Genomic DNA, 15089 nt, shown 5'->3' on the forward strand with positions numbered 1-15089 from the left:
TTAGGTTTCTTAAAGTCTTTAATAACTGCCGGTTAATCAACTTCTTATTTAGTATAATTCTCGAGTCTGAGATGAAAAAGCGTTAGGGTTTTAGGCAACAAGGCCCCTTTGTTATCGATACGCCCAAAAAAGCATTCATCCACGATGTATGGGCAAACAAGTAGCATGTCGTGATACTTTGCGATTGACGTTAACACTCAACAAACCAAAGATGCACCAACCACTATTCAATCTGTGCCTAGACCCTTTAGAAGCTAAATATCTACGGGAATACAACCCGCTGTTGCGTAGTTATTAATTAAGCCTTTCTTTCAGTCACAATGGGGATTGATGACGCAAATTCGTGAGCTTTATCAACTTTATAGTTGAGGCTGGACTTAACGGGCGTTGACGGATTTGTACATTAAGTAAGACATTGAATCATTTAGGTGTTACAGTATTGTCGAGCTCTAATCCAGAATACTCCCCCCGTCAAGTTGACAACAATGATTTTACAGATATATTGTAATACTTACGTTGTCGCCCCTCCCTTGACGTGTCATTTCCGGCAGCGTCTGTCTTGTTGAATTTTACTTGTTGGGATAACGCTTCAATGGCAAGAAGTATCACGAGAACGGGTGTTAAGCGCATTTTAGCATCATCCTGAAATTGCGTAAAATTGTATCGTTATTATCTTCACCTTTTGCACTTTAGCCTAATTTGGAAATGATAATTGAAAAACACCTTCGATATTTTTATAAAGTGCTCGATGATTCGTTAATTTTTTTAACTCTGTTTAATTGTAGACGAAATTAAAGTTACTATATAATTGACAATTGATATATACTCAAAATCGGCGTCTAAATTGAGTTAGCACACCTTCGCGTTCAGAAAAACTTCAAATTCCAGACGTTACTAAATTCTAAAATTGGCGTCAGATAAGCTTCCTACGAGTTCAATACGTCAATATCGTTCAAAATCAATTTTTTAATATACTATGAAATATCTTGAAATACAGTAATGTTTTTAATATAGAAAGAAAAAAACTAAAAGTTTCCGCCCTAGATCTTAAATCTTCATCGTCCGTATACTTTTATAAATATTATAACTCGAGACAAAAGCAAATTAGAGCGAAGGGAAGAATAGAATTAACGATAAGCCGTGATCTAAAGATAGCACGTAGTCTAAGGTTATTATATTCGGTCGTAAAACAAGAGACTGTCTCGAGGTGGTTTACTTTACGCTCTAAATAAACTGAAGTATGATTGAATCACAGTAATATTAACCGCCACCGGCTTATAATTACAGCCGAGAGGCAAAGAAATCCAACTTTTTCAACTAAAGTGATTTTCTAATTTAAATAACAAAGCGGTTTGACTTAAAAATTAGAATAGCCATAACAAAGATCGATCCATAACTCGCAGCTAGCTTAGATGTTTCAAGCATTATAAAAAGCGTTTCTCTTTCAGCCCTTTCGTGTTGTAGACAAACAAGGTATCAAGGTTCAAACAATTAACTCTTTCACTTGGTTTTAGTTTTAAAACATAGAAGCGATAAGGGAATACTTGTGGGGCCACCGTGATAGTTTATATAACATCCCTTTGTTGACGTCACCATATGGTATCAGCCTTTCGACTTTGATTACTAGAGTTCCAGCCTACTGGAGGTGGGAAGATAAAGATTCCCTGTGTCGCTTCTATTTTGTCCGGTTTTTGCGTTATTCACAAAATCAGACGTTTTCTCTAAATATTTGCATACGTAACTAAGCAGAATTACATATTGTTAAACGTAAAGCCGAGGAATATTTTAAAATGCATTAAATACGTTTATAAACTGCGACAAAAATTTTAAAAATCAACCGAGTTTTGGGCCCACTTTATGAACATTTGAAATCATTGATGGAGTACTTGTAAACACTACACGAAATTAATTAAAACGAAAAATTGTTTCTTACCGGCTAATCCCGTGTCACGGTTCTCAAGAGAATAAAATCAACAAATAATCCATGGTTATCTTCGACTCGTACGACGGTTGATTGCAAACTAACGGTACTTTCCAGATGTACCAGGACCTTTGACTCACTTCCTCTGGGCTGGTACCAACAACAAGAAGTTTACTTATGGCCCGGAGAGGGGGACGGGTTTCGAAAGAATTGTCTAACAGATACGAAGAAAAAACCGTTATATTAAAAAGTGATTCTGCCAAGTTGCATGGTGCGCTAGTGGCAACGACCCAGTGGATGGAGGGTTTTCCCTAACCGAGTTATTTCGATATTATGACCAGATTTTGGGAGAAGCCACTCGCTTTAGCTCTCTAAGAAAGAAACAGTTTTTCTGACATACTTTTTCTTCTAGCGATCTTTTAGGAGGAATCACTATTGGGAACGTCGGCTCCTTCGAATCGTATTTTGGTTATTCGCTGACCCACTTCTCTTTTCTTTTCTCTCTTTCGGTTTCTTAAACAACGAAGAAAACACGGCAATATCATTCTCCACCCGCGCGTAACCTCTATAATTCTTTCAATCGCGTCGCCAACGATTATTTTCCACCTCGTATGTTTAAACTCTATTCGTCAGACTTTCAACTAAAAGGTCCGGCTTTAGTTCTTAATCCGCCTTGTCTTAATGCAAGAACCTGATTCTGATCACCAACAATAAATCCAATTTCAACGAACTTTGACACAACTCTCGCTTGGCATAAGTAAAAGTTACTACAAGGCATGGGCCTAATTTATTTCGAGAAAATGTTATGTCATTTGAATAGACCATTTCGATGTAATTAAGAGGGAACGATGCGGGGGTAAAACTTTGCCTTCCATATCGCTATTTTGCGCCTGCGTTGTAGTCTTTTTGTATCATAAGAGTGCGCAGAGACAGCAATGTACCTTGTATGTCTCAAGTTCACAAATGATGAGAATTGTGTAATGTGCATTGATCTCGGGTTTCTTCCACAATTCTTGGTTGTGTTCCCGCGCATCCGCCCTTAATTGCAAAGCTTTATAACGACCCCATTGAAAAAAGGTTAAATTCACGGAAACATTGGATGTACTTAAAACCTAGGAGATATGTTTGTTCAAACCCTCAAGTGAATTCTAATGACCCTCCTCACAATCATATTTTTAAAATTCTAAAAATTATATCGTATAATATAAACTATGATATGTCTCGAGGAAAATGGAAAACATCAAACTATGACATAAATAGAAACAACTAGCTGTCATTGATATTGTTATTTGTTAAATTTCTCGACTGTTGAAAGTCGATAGTTTTCCTCTATTATTTTTAATTCAACAATATCAACTTTCATTTTCGTTTGATTCTTGAGACTTCCTTGTAGTCGTAACACCTTTCTTCGCCTTCCTGATATCGTATATCCCCAAGTCGCTAATAACAGTCCGGGAAATCCCAGCTGTTACACGTAGCTTCCGACATCTTTGTGAAATGAACCTTAACAATAACGTATTATACTCATTACGTTTTGACCCATCAAATTCCGAAATAATGTATTACAAAGTAAACGTATTAGGGAATTTTTTCGGTAAATTACAAATTTACAATTGATGTATTTAGGACTTGGTCGAGGCGAAGCTTACTTATTGGAAAAACCCTCGACCTGGATTTACTTTTTGAAATACGTACAAAAAGATATATTCGGTTTTTTGGGAATAAGGACAAATTTGTGGGTGCCGAAATCGGAATTAGGATTTTTCCCTTTTGCTTCTTAGGTTAGCGCGTGAGAGGGAAATTTGAGTTTTATTTTCTTTAATTTGCATAATTTTGGAGGTTTGGATAAAATTGCGCTTTCGTCTTGGTACTGCTCCTAAATGTATTCACGATTAATGTTTTAATTTTTAAATAATTCAAATCTCTACAGATGAAGTACATCTCTTTTAATCCAAATCGACACCGTCGTGTTTAGGTACTATATAGGAACTTATGCTCTTAATCGTTCTAGTCATTATCATTAAAATGTCCATCTTTTTCCTTTCACCCCGTACACCTTTCTAGACTTGTTCGTAAGCTTTTCTTTAGGGAAAATTTCAGTTGATGTACGCTCTTAATTTGCTTATAATTTCTAAAAGGTTTTTCATGGCGATTTGAATGTCAAGGATGTCAATAGCAAAGGTCTAGGATGTTTTTCTTCCAGGATTAATCTATTCGGGGCGAACCTCGTCTGGCGGAACGATTCTCCTAGCTCTAAATAAAAGACATACGTAAAGTACGTGTTCATAAAACCGTACGATAAGAAACAATGACTCTTTGACACTACGTCTTTTATAAATAATAACAGAAGGAGCAATTTTTTAGATGGCTATTTTTGTGGTTTTTCTAGTACACGACTAATTAAAGTATTCATAAACTGTTTTCTTAACCCCAGCGAAAATGAAATCCTTTTGTAGATCCGGGAATAATGATTTCGCGACGGTAAAAGCTATTTGTTTATTAGAAAGAGAAGAGAGAGAGAGAAAATGTTTTGACCTATATACCCCCACGAAAATAGTTTCCCCTTATAGATAATAATTGTGCCTCCCCATATGTACGATGTTAATATCTATAAGGGGTTTGTGGGCCGGGCTGGAATACTAAGTCACGTCTCATCTCATAATTCTAACGTTTTTCTAACCTTTATTTCATTGGTTGGTAGCGACGCGAGTCCCTAAGCGAGATAGATTGTTCGCGATATAAAATTCATCATACATTATGATTGGTCTAGCTCTTCAGACAAAATCCGCCTGGATACGTTGAGAAAACGGCTACGTAATGATTCCAATTAGCTATATGAGTTCCGGATACCATCAAACGTTAAGTAATACCTTGAATCTATTGATAAAATAGATTCATGGTAATACCCAACTAACTTTCGATGAAATGCCACCGAACTCGTTGTGCTTCTGGTTTCGAGTCGTCATCGGAGATACAGGCACGATGTTAATCAAGAACTTGTAGCTGTTAATTTAACTTATGTTGTACTTCTTATTACCACTCTAGTCTTAATTGTTCTTGATTTTATGATAATAACATCTTACACACTTAATCCTTTCTCATTTATTATTATTATTATTAATATTTTTAAATATTTCTAATACTTTAATTTCGCCCAGATTATAACAGTTGCTTGTTTTCAAATTTTGCAAACATCCGCAATAGGTTATATTGGAAAATAATAGTGTTTTGTTTCTGAATTGCTAATTTCTAGAACCATATTGGAATGTGAACCACGTGTAGTTGAAAAAGAATTAAGTATAGGTCTAGCCCCTTCCCGAAGAATTTCTCTGTACGCATACTTACTTGAAAATAATTAATTGTTTTTAAAAAAATTCAAAGATGGTTTTTAATTATTAGAAATTTGACATTACACAAAAACGACATGGATTTTTTTTTAAATAGGTGGATACTTGATTCAACATTCGTCAAACCGTATTAGGAAAAGAGTCAATTTGAAAAATGGTTTATGATTTATTTCGAGATGAATTTTATTTAAATTATAGAAATGTGTTGTGAAGAAAACGTAAAAATAAATATTTACATTGGATATCGCCCTTTTTTATCTTTTTAGGCTTTGGAAAAAAAATTCAAATGCTAAGAACTATTAACACTGATGATTTGATTGACCCATCCAATGAAGGCGGAAACTTTGACGTAAACCCCTGGTACCGATTCTCTTCCGCATCCGAAACCCCAAGATACCAGACCAGTCAATTCGAAAAAGTTGTCCACTTTGCAAACCAGTGGTCCTCCTCCGTCACCCTATGCAGAAAAGGTAGAAAAGGGTAAATTATTGAAGGTTTATCCCTTGATCTATCAATTGACCATACTTGGCAAGCGTCACTTCCGGCTTCTCCTCCAGCGCAGAAACTACTTGCTGGTAAAATAAATAGTTTTTCAGTCACCGCGTTGATTTGTCCCGCGCAGTCCTGCTCTTCCACTATGGGTATTTCAGCTTCTCTTATTTTAAGGGCAATTGGTCCAGCTAGCGTATTGACAAACAAAAATAATTGCTAGTAAAATAACTCTGAATTCCCAAAACCTAAGATAGTAACTTCAAACTTGTATGAGGCTCGCGAAGTATGTAGCACGTCTATTAAGGAACCATTTCTGGTTGCTTTCCTTCGAGAGCCTCATTAAACTTCTAGTAACTTAAATACAAGTGACGAGTGTGCTCTTCTCATTGAATGGCAAAATCGAAATTAATAGATTTTTAGTTAAATGGTTTATATCAACTAGGCCTATAACGATTTTGAATTTCAGTTCGCAAATGAGAGGAGTATCACTGCACTAAACGAATCATTGGACAATTACTTTCTCCTTGATATCCATATCCTGTTACGGTACACCTTTTCCCCGCTTTGTGTTTAGTTCCTCGAGCCGGTAAGCAGACGAGGCAAACGTTCTCGGAGAGTTCAACCGGAGTTTGGAGTTTAAGCAGCGCGATATCGTTGTCAAGTGTTTGACTGTTGTGGTTATGGTGAATGTAGGTAGTCGAAATTTTCCTGGTTTGGGCGTCTGGGCTACCTTTTTTGCTCTTCAAATCGTAATCGCCCACTCTCGCGAATATCGACTCCCCGTTCCGAACTAAACTGTGAAAAAAATATTTGAATTATTATCTGTAATAGCCCTTTTTGACTGCTTGAACTTTCGACTTTATTTTTAATCATTTACTTACGTGGTAACGCAGTGGGCTGCTGTTAAAACCCATTGGCTATGGAATAGATGTAGAATTTAGTTTCAATATAGACTCTAGTTAAAAATATATTAGGGTTAAAAACCTTGCTATTAAGGCTGCGCCGCAAAGGTACTGGTTCTGCGAGTTGATCAAGGCAACCTTCAAGGCAAAATCAAAGGTTAAAAGTTTGTAAGGAAAACAAATTAAAATTATATAAGGCACACCTGCCAACACCATTCTCCTGGTAATGAATCCGAACCTCCTGTGACTCTGGCATTAGAAACCCTGCTTGTACCTTTGACTCCGCAAACGTATCTTCCCGGAGGTTTTCTAACGACTGAAAGAACTAGAAATAGACGTTGAGTCAGAGCGATGTTCTAAAAGGTTAACGGATGTCTCGTGAAATTTGATTAGTATAAATTTCAAGGCATGTACTATAATTATTATTTTATTGCCAAAGAAAATGATTTCCCACGAGACAACGCTTTCCAATGAAAGCATACCAGGTTTTGGTGTGGTAGTTGTAGTTGTGGTTGTAGTAGTCACATTTGAAGTACTGCTAACAGCGGAAATCGAAGTGTAGTTCTTATTGGCAGCTATGGCCCCGGGTCTTAGGATGTCTTCGTACTTTTGTATCTCATTCATGGGAGCGCAACACAACATTCCAGCTTTGGGGCAAGAGAGACCATTATAAATGGCATTATTTCCGGAACAAGTGAAACGGAAGAATGGTGAAACGCAATGTCCTGTACACGATGGTAGAGGCGGGTACTCGTATCCCGTATCAGCTTCGATTGGAGGCTTTTCTGGTTGAACAGGCTCAACTGCCGGTGCTGTGGTTACTGGTTGAGGTGGTGGATATTCACCCTGTGGCTGTGGTTGGGGTTGAGGTCGAGGGTATTCACCATGTGGCTGTGGCTGTGGCTGGGGTTGAGGTTGTGGGTATTCACCATGTGGCTGTGGTTTGGGTTGAGGTTTCACTGGTGAATATGGTGGTCTATGGTTAGGACTATATTGTTCGCCCCTCTGAGGATGTGGATAAAATTGGTTCGTCGCCGAAGCAGCTTGGTCTCTGTGGGGGTATACTTGGCCGTTTGGTTGGTACCTTTGTCCCGGTTGAGTTATAGAAATCATTTGCCCGTCCTGCGGTACTGCAATGCCATATCCATTGTTTTGGGGTCCTATTTGTCCCTGATTGGGGTTCATCTGAGGTACTGGCACGTTATTTGGGCCTGTATTTGGGTTATTCTGAGAACTCATCGGTACTAGCTGACCATTTTGACCACCGTTATCCGTTCTGCTGGGTATAATTTTACCATTCTGGTAACTTGCTTGTTCGCTATACCCACCATGTCCGTGTCCATTATAAATACCACCTTGTGGACCTTGAGGATTATAAGAACCGTCAGGTGCGCCCTGGTTTATATTTGGACCTACCGCGGCTACTCTATTCGGAATCATTTGTCCAGCGTTGGAAGGTCTAACATCCATTCTTTCAGGGAAAACGATTCCCGAATTAGGGTACTGATCTCCAGGTTTTTGATCCTGAGTTTGATAATGGCCACTTGGTTGATCTGGATTTACATAATGACCACCGGGCTGGACATATGGGCCTCCTTGACTTCCGTACTGATTTCCTTGATTCCCATACTGATTTCCTTGATTTCCATAGGGACCCGTCTGACTGTCGTATTGGTTCGGTACGTGACCCAAATACTGTCCTCCGCTTTGTACACCTTGATTAGGTTGTTGAGGTTTGGGTAAGGTTTCCGGGTAACCGTAAGGATTTGGCTGAGGGCTGTCTGGATATCCGTAAGAGCCTGAAGGATTTGGCTGATACGGCTGAACGTTATAATTTGTGTTAGGCCTCGTGATTGGACGAGGTGGTATTTGATTTGGTTGGTGTTGGGGTCTGGTGTTGAAATATGCTGGTTTCCTAATCGGTCTATCTTCCGGGTAGTTCAAAGAACTGTCGTCTGGTGGTTGGTAAGGTTGTGGAATCTCATCCTGAGACGGTTCCTCTTCGGGTATATTTTTGTCGGGCGGTAAATAACAACAAATGGTATCCGCGTTACAGTTAGTCGTTTTTACGATAAGTTCCGATGGTCTATTGCAGAACCCACTTAGAACTGTCAATACGCAAGTACCAGGGCACGGGCCGATTGTTTCCTCGGTTGTGGTAGTTACGTCGTCATTGGAATTACTAACGCAACAGAAACCTCCGTCTTGACAAGAGGCGGAGTAATCAATTTTGTCGCAAAGTAAGCTGAAGAAGGAGTTGACACAAGTACCGGGACAATTGCTTTCCGGGGAAGTTGGGGGTTGTTGTTCGTTTGATTGGTCTGGCTGGCTTGGTTGAACTTTCAGAGGACGTTCTCCTCCTCCATGTTGGTTGATAATTGGCGTCGGGTAGCTGTCAGTAGACGGAGTGGGTTTAGGGTTGCTGGTTATTAAAGATGGAGGTCTTGGATTAGGGGTGGGATCGTTTGTTGCGTTATTAGGCGGTGGTGTGTTGTCTGGAAGACAGCACGTCCTTCCAGGCTGTTCACAAACAGCGTTTCTAACCACGTTAGCGCAGTATTTCGCGTACTGATTTTCTACGCACAAACCCTTGCAAGGATGTTGCTGCTGGTTAACGACGTAAACTGTTGGACTTTGTACAGGAAGCTCGTTTTCTGTTGAGGAAGCCACCGGTGGTGGTGGGACTTCATTCGTATTGTTTCTGTACGATTCGGCCGTGGGTTGTACTTCCGGTTTGGGTTTTACTCTGGTGTAGTAAGGGGGTATGACTGTGGGTGACGCGGTAGTTGTTGTTGTCACGATGTCATCATTGGCTAAGGAGTCGCCGTAATTACCAGTATCTTGTGGCGACATCGTGTATTGATCCCCATCTACTAAATTGGGTTCCGTTGATATTTCAGAATCGTCCGAAAGAGGCGGGGATGTTTCAACTAAAGTACCGAAGGATAAATCTTTAGGAACGCAACAACTGTAGTGAGTGACGTCGCATTTCGCGTGCTCCAATATCCTTTCGCAGAAGAATGCCGTGAAAGCGTGAACGCATTCTCCCGGACATTTAGGGTATGCGGAAGTATCCGACGTTCCATCAGGAGTCCCTAAATAAAAGACAGTTTATATTTTCCAAAAACTGGCATTGAAAATAGCGAAAGTAAACAAAATTCCTAAAAAGCAAAGTATGAAAGACAAGTAATGAACCTTAAGTTCAATTTTTGTCCATTTCTAAAAGTGTATTTTCCCTTTTAAAATGGAAGTTTTATTATAGTTTTGAACTCGGTCAATTAGACGGTGAAATTCTTGGAGGAAAAATTCGCGCCTTTTTTTTTTGCTACGATTTCTATAATGATTTGGGGAAAAGAAAGCGAGGCGCCAAGGGAGCGGCAAACCTCCATCACCTGCCAATGACCCCGTAAATTACTCGCTTCCGTCACTGATTAGAAATTTCAATTTGTAATATCTATTATTTAAATTAATTGAAGCGCTTAAACCCATAGAAAGTGTAAAAACAGCAAATTAAATCAGTCTGATAATCTTCCAGACGGGTTCGTGAGGTGTGAAACCATTGGATCGAAACACCGATAATGTCGTACTAATCATTAAGACCTATAACTGTCAATAGAATCTCCGTCTAATAACACAATATGCCACCGTTAGGGTACTATTAGCTAGGATGAGCAGGATTTTGTAAAATGTTCTCGGTTACCATGGGCATTATTTTACTAAGCATGGCCATTTTATAATTAAAGTTAATTCCTTTTGATAATAAATAATAATATGTTAAAAAATTGTTTACCGGATACTTCTGTACTTGGCGTTTCCTGTCCATGAACCAAGGATGTCAAAACGGTCAAACTGACCGCTAGAATAATATGGCACTTCGTTATCATCTCTGGTAATTAGAAATCATTCGTTGCTAACTAAACGTAGCCAATATGCAGCTTTCCGTACGATCACTTATGATGACACGAATATTTTCTTATACCGGGACCTCCGAGAGAACTACTTTTATAAAAGGACAGTTAGTTGCCTTGGCTCTCCGGTAGACTATGATATCCGATTCTTCTCTTCCTAGAAACGCCTATCAGGGTTTATTTTGCGCCACCGAGCGTGCTAAGAATTCCTATCTGATTTGTTACAACGGTTGTTTATCTACTAGTATATATTTGTTTCAGGATCTAAGCGGAGAAATGAGCGAAAGACACCATGATTTTCCGGGAGAAACTTTCCTGTAAATACTCATCCAAATTTCGAACGGAATCGGCTTCACTCATTCCATAGGCGCGCGATTTTGGGAAGCGGAAGGGTGAATCCGTGGGCGTTCCCTTAACTGTTCTGCCAGTGAGAGACTTCCCCCAAAAAAATTCTTAATACGTTGAAGAACAAGCGACTAAGAAAATACCAGTACGCTAGCGGAAAGCTTTAATATTAGAGGTAAAGGTCAACGACACGGAACGACTTCCAAACTGGCAAGGTCAGGGACGACCGGTTGTTTTGGAGAGGAGACCCACTCGCGCTATAGGTGCCTTCCTTCACTACCTCTATAGTTTCTTTATTTTTTTCATTTGCTATATATTGTTTATCAGTTTTGGAGATTTATGACCATCATTATAGAATCTCCGGAAAGGATGTAATGAGGGTATCGGGATTCCTCCAGCGTTAGACAACTTTGATCTTTGAATCGATTACTTTGTACACACCTTAATCTTCCCTTTATAGTTATTATATTTGGCTAATCATTTTCATCTAAAACCTTTATTTGATATGGACCAACTTCTTTCTTTCTATCTTTAACTTTGAAATAGAAAATACTATTGGCGCAGGAAGGGGGGGGGGGGTTGGTATCACTAAAGTAAAAGATAGAGGATTATTTTTACCATATATTGGAAATAAGTAACTCTATTCATCAAACCACCAAGGGGCCATTCACTCTTATCCTTCAAAGTCCTATAATAATTACGCACAATCCTTAGAAAAAATGTGATGGTGAAGAGCCCCTCGGATATCACAAGATTTTAGTATCATTATAATACCAACTTAAAAGTATTGTCCTCGTATAGCTAAACCACCCTTTCTGGTGAATATTCAAGAATAGTGTTGTTTTGATAGGGGTGAGATAATTTTTGTTGTGTCGGACACATTCAAAGTAACAAATAGATGTATGGTTTTCCAGTAAAATATTCACTATTTTTGTATTTTATAAACATTCCGAATAATTATTAAAATTTTTCGCTAGTTGACCCAAAGGCAAATAAGCCATGTGAACATCTATCAACCATTCAAAACCTCGAAGTTTTACCAGGGATGTTTGATATATCGACACTCAAACATCCCTGGTTTTACTAGATCGTATTCATAACCACGAAGTTTTACTTGATTAACGTATTCATAACATCGACGTTTTACTTGATCAACGTATTTATAACCTCGACGGTTTACTTCATCAACGTATTCATAACCTCGAAATCTTTCAACTTTCAAAACGTCGTCTGCAAGCTCTCAGAAATTTCAAAATTTAATTCCCACGTGGATATTGTCACATTGAATGATTGGATTTAATTATTACAAGGCAAATATTATTACAAAATGAATGATAGTCAAAGAGTTTGTATAATTTTGCCAGCTTCTGGTGTCGGTGAAAGAATGGCTATATCGGAACCCAAACAATTTGCTATAGTACGTGGTAAGCCTTTGATATGTCACACTGTAGATGCTTTTCTAAGGTAAGAACATAATGGCGCTAAAATTAAACGTGATCATTTCAGTCAATTTAAATTTTTAGATATTCTTTGGTCGAAAAGGTTATTGTTACATCCCCAATTAATAGTGTAGCTTCTGTTCGCGAAATATTAAAGCAGAGTATGCAGAGAAACAGCCCCAAAATTATTGTAACTGAGGGGGGTAAAACGCGTCATAGGTCCATCAAAATTGCCATTGAAACACTCAAGTCTGATGGTAATTGAAACACTTACCCGTTTACCACCCTCGATTATAGTAAAAAAAATTTACCCAAAAGGCGCTACCTCAGAAGTTATAGTAATACATGATGCTGTCAGACCAATTGTTCCCTTAGACATTTTAATTAAAATAATATCTTCAGCATATACCTATGGGGTAGGTAATTATCCACAATTATGTGAGTTAAGTATGCTATAAATGTCATCAATTATCATCCAGTCAGCTGGGGTAACGCGGCCTCTAGTGTCCACAGTAATCTCCAAAGACAAAGATGACTTTTTAACCAAATCCTTAGAAAGATCAATATATTTCAATAGTGAAATGCCTCAAGCTTTTAAATTTGAATTAATTAGTGAAGTGTATGATAAAGTAAGAATTTTTCTATTTGATTTTAAGTAGAGGGGATGGACATTTATAAAATCAGTGTCTAATCCCTTCAGAGAATAATAAGAGAATATAAATTAAATTTTTTATGTGTGGTTAATAAGTGTTCCGAGGATGATTTAGAATTTGGAACAGAATGTCTCCAATTAGTATTAAAATATGCAAATGTACGAGCTAAATTAATTGAAGGATCTCCAGAATTATGGAAGGCGAGATATTTTAAAAACATTAAAAAATAATTAGTCATTATTAATTAAATTAATTTTAAATTGTTTTCACTTTTATTAAAGGTGACTTACAAAAAAGATTTGTACGCTTTAGAAGGGATCTTAGCAGGTTAAAAGAGAAAATTAAATTTTAATTTTTTAAATTACAAATGTGTTTTTTATTTATTTCAAATTTAAGAACAAGAAATTGTACAAGTAATAGATTGCAAAAATAAAAATGTAATAAAATTATTACAAAATATAATACCAATGTATTTTAAAGAGGTAAAGTTATTGGAATTAAATTAAATTAAATTAAAATTATTTTCTTCTTAGCTTCTGATTTAAAAATTACGTAAAACATTCTAGATAACATTTGTGCAAGAAATTACGTGCGTCAATTGTATCAAATTTTATAAAGATGACGACTCTTTGGAAAATGTCCTGGATAATTTTATGAATGGGTTAAAAAACGAACGACAAATTCATATCATCCATGACCAAAACCCAAACCAAAGATTAAACTTAAGGCAATTAAAGCTGAAAGTTAAAAAGTGTGCCGTAAAAAATTCTCCAGCCCTTATTAATTTTATTTGTGTTTTAAATGTAGGAATTTTAACTTTAATTATTAAATTAATCATAATTTAAATTAAAAAAAAAAATATTTAATCTTTACATAGAACAAAGCTGAGGAACAAGAACAAGAACAAGAACAAGAAGAAACTGAATTAGTCGATCTGATTTTATCATTACTTAGGAACAATTTAACTGGCCAACTTTTTTATTTATAATATTGTAATTACTTTTTAATTTTTAATTAATAAAACAAAATACCAAATATATTTGACCTTTGACCTCAAATCTTAATTTTACTACCATCATTACCAAAAAGTATAACCTCCTCCGCCAGTACCGCTCATAAAGGTGGACTCTTTTTGACCAGCTACCACATTTTGACCTTGCATCATAGCAATCTGAGCGGGATTTGGCATGACCCCTGGTGGTGGGGGTGGAATATTGGGTCTGGCATTCTTATCAAAGCGAGCGCCAGCATCAAAGGCAGTTGGCATATGTACAGTGCCTTGAGGAACTTGCTGGGGCATGTATCCTCCGTATTGGGGTGGTGGTCCACCAGTTGGGGGGATATTATACGGAGGGGCAGCCGCGGCTCCATAAGGCATCTTTTATAAATTAAGAATTGGTTATGGTTTTATTAATCACTAATTAATCTTATCATATTGTTTATCATACCGCTGAATAAGGGGGTGGAGGTCCCGCGGGCATACCTTAATTAAATTAAATTAAATTAATTTAAAAAATTAATAATGATATCGAAAATTTTCATTTAAGTATAATTTTAATTTACCTCCTGGTGGGTACCCTGGATACTGAGCTTGAGGATAAGCTGATGGGTAATTTGGTGGCGGGGCTGAAGGTTTTCTGTTGGGATCCATCTTTAAGCTTAATTTTTACCTTTATAAGGCCACAGCAAACAACTATTTGTTACGCGTGACTTATACAGAATGTTATCTATTTTTATGGAACAGTACAGTTTTCCCGTTTACCCTTGGATTTTTCTCTTTCCCCGCTTTCGCCAATCGCCTCTCGCGTGTACTTTGCTCTAGGAAAGTATTGCAAAATTTATCGTCATACAATGGATGATGAACGCAATTTCCACCTGGCTATGAAATAATTGTGCCTCTCTGTACAGCGCGGTTTTTGCTATATTTTCAAGAACTAAACGTCAAAACCATGTATGTGAATGAAGGGTACGTTGTATATATCATCCTTGGTTTTACGTCATTCATCCATTCATCCGAATACGTCATCTGACACAGGGTGAGAAATAAGGAAATTTTTTAAACTGGTCATCTGACCAGTAGAG

At 37.5% G+C, this 15089-nt stretch overlaps 3 protein-coding genes across 3 annotated transcripts; 1 reads left to right on the plus strand and 2 right to left on the minus strand.

Moving 5' to 3' along the window:
• Positions 1-5416: 5416 nt before the first annotated feature.
• Positions 5417-11136, minus strand: LOC149610058 (uncharacterized). The gene is made up of 8 exons (XM_089859961.1): positions 10453-11136; positions 7145-9757; positions 6866-6987; positions 6745-6800; positions 6642-6677; positions 6278-6555; positions 5794-5948; positions 5417-5725 (listed from the first exon to the last, which is right to left on the minus strand). The coding sequence occupies exons 1-8, from the start codon at positions 10544-10546 to the stop codon at positions 5558-5560; spliced, it is 3522 nt and encodes a 1173-aa protein (XP_089716087.1). The 5' UTR covers positions 10547-11136; the 3' UTR covers positions 5417-5557.
• A 351-nt stretch (positions 11137-11487) lies between these two features.
• Positions 11488-14046, plus strand: LOC149610059 (D-ribitol-5-phosphate cytidylyltransferase-like). Its single transcript, XM_089859962.1, has 9 exons — positions 11488-12379; positions 12439-12611; positions 12673-12770; positions 12834-12983; positions 13103-13207; positions 13289-13334; positions 13404-13489; positions 13574-13810; positions 13885-14046. The coding sequence occupies exons 1-9, from the start codon at positions 12243-12245 to the stop codon at positions 13993-13995; spliced, it is 1143 nt and encodes a 380-aa protein (XP_089716088.1). The 5' UTR covers positions 11488-12242; the 3' UTR covers positions 13996-14046.
• On the minus strand, positions 13245-14917 carry LOC149610060 (uncharacterized). The gene is made up of 3 exons (XM_089859963.1): positions 14571-14917; positions 14456-14490; positions 13245-14385 (listed from the first exon to the last, which is right to left on the minus strand). The coding sequence occupies exons 1-3, from the start codon at positions 14656-14658 to the stop codon at positions 14086-14088; spliced, it is 423 nt and encodes a 140-aa protein (XP_089716089.1). The 5' UTR covers positions 14659-14917; the 3' UTR covers positions 13245-14085.
• Positions 14918-15089: the final 172 nt, after the last annotated feature.

This window comes from Phalangium opilio, unplaced genomic scaffold, assembly GCF_054372755.1.
Source record: "Phalangium opilio isolate 3A_F unplaced genomic scaffold, DU_Popi_V2 ptg000344l_1, whole genome shotgun sequence".
Taxonomy (NCBI): Eukaryota; Metazoa; Arthropoda; class Arachnida; order Opiliones; family Phalangiidae; genus Phalangium; species Phalangium opilio.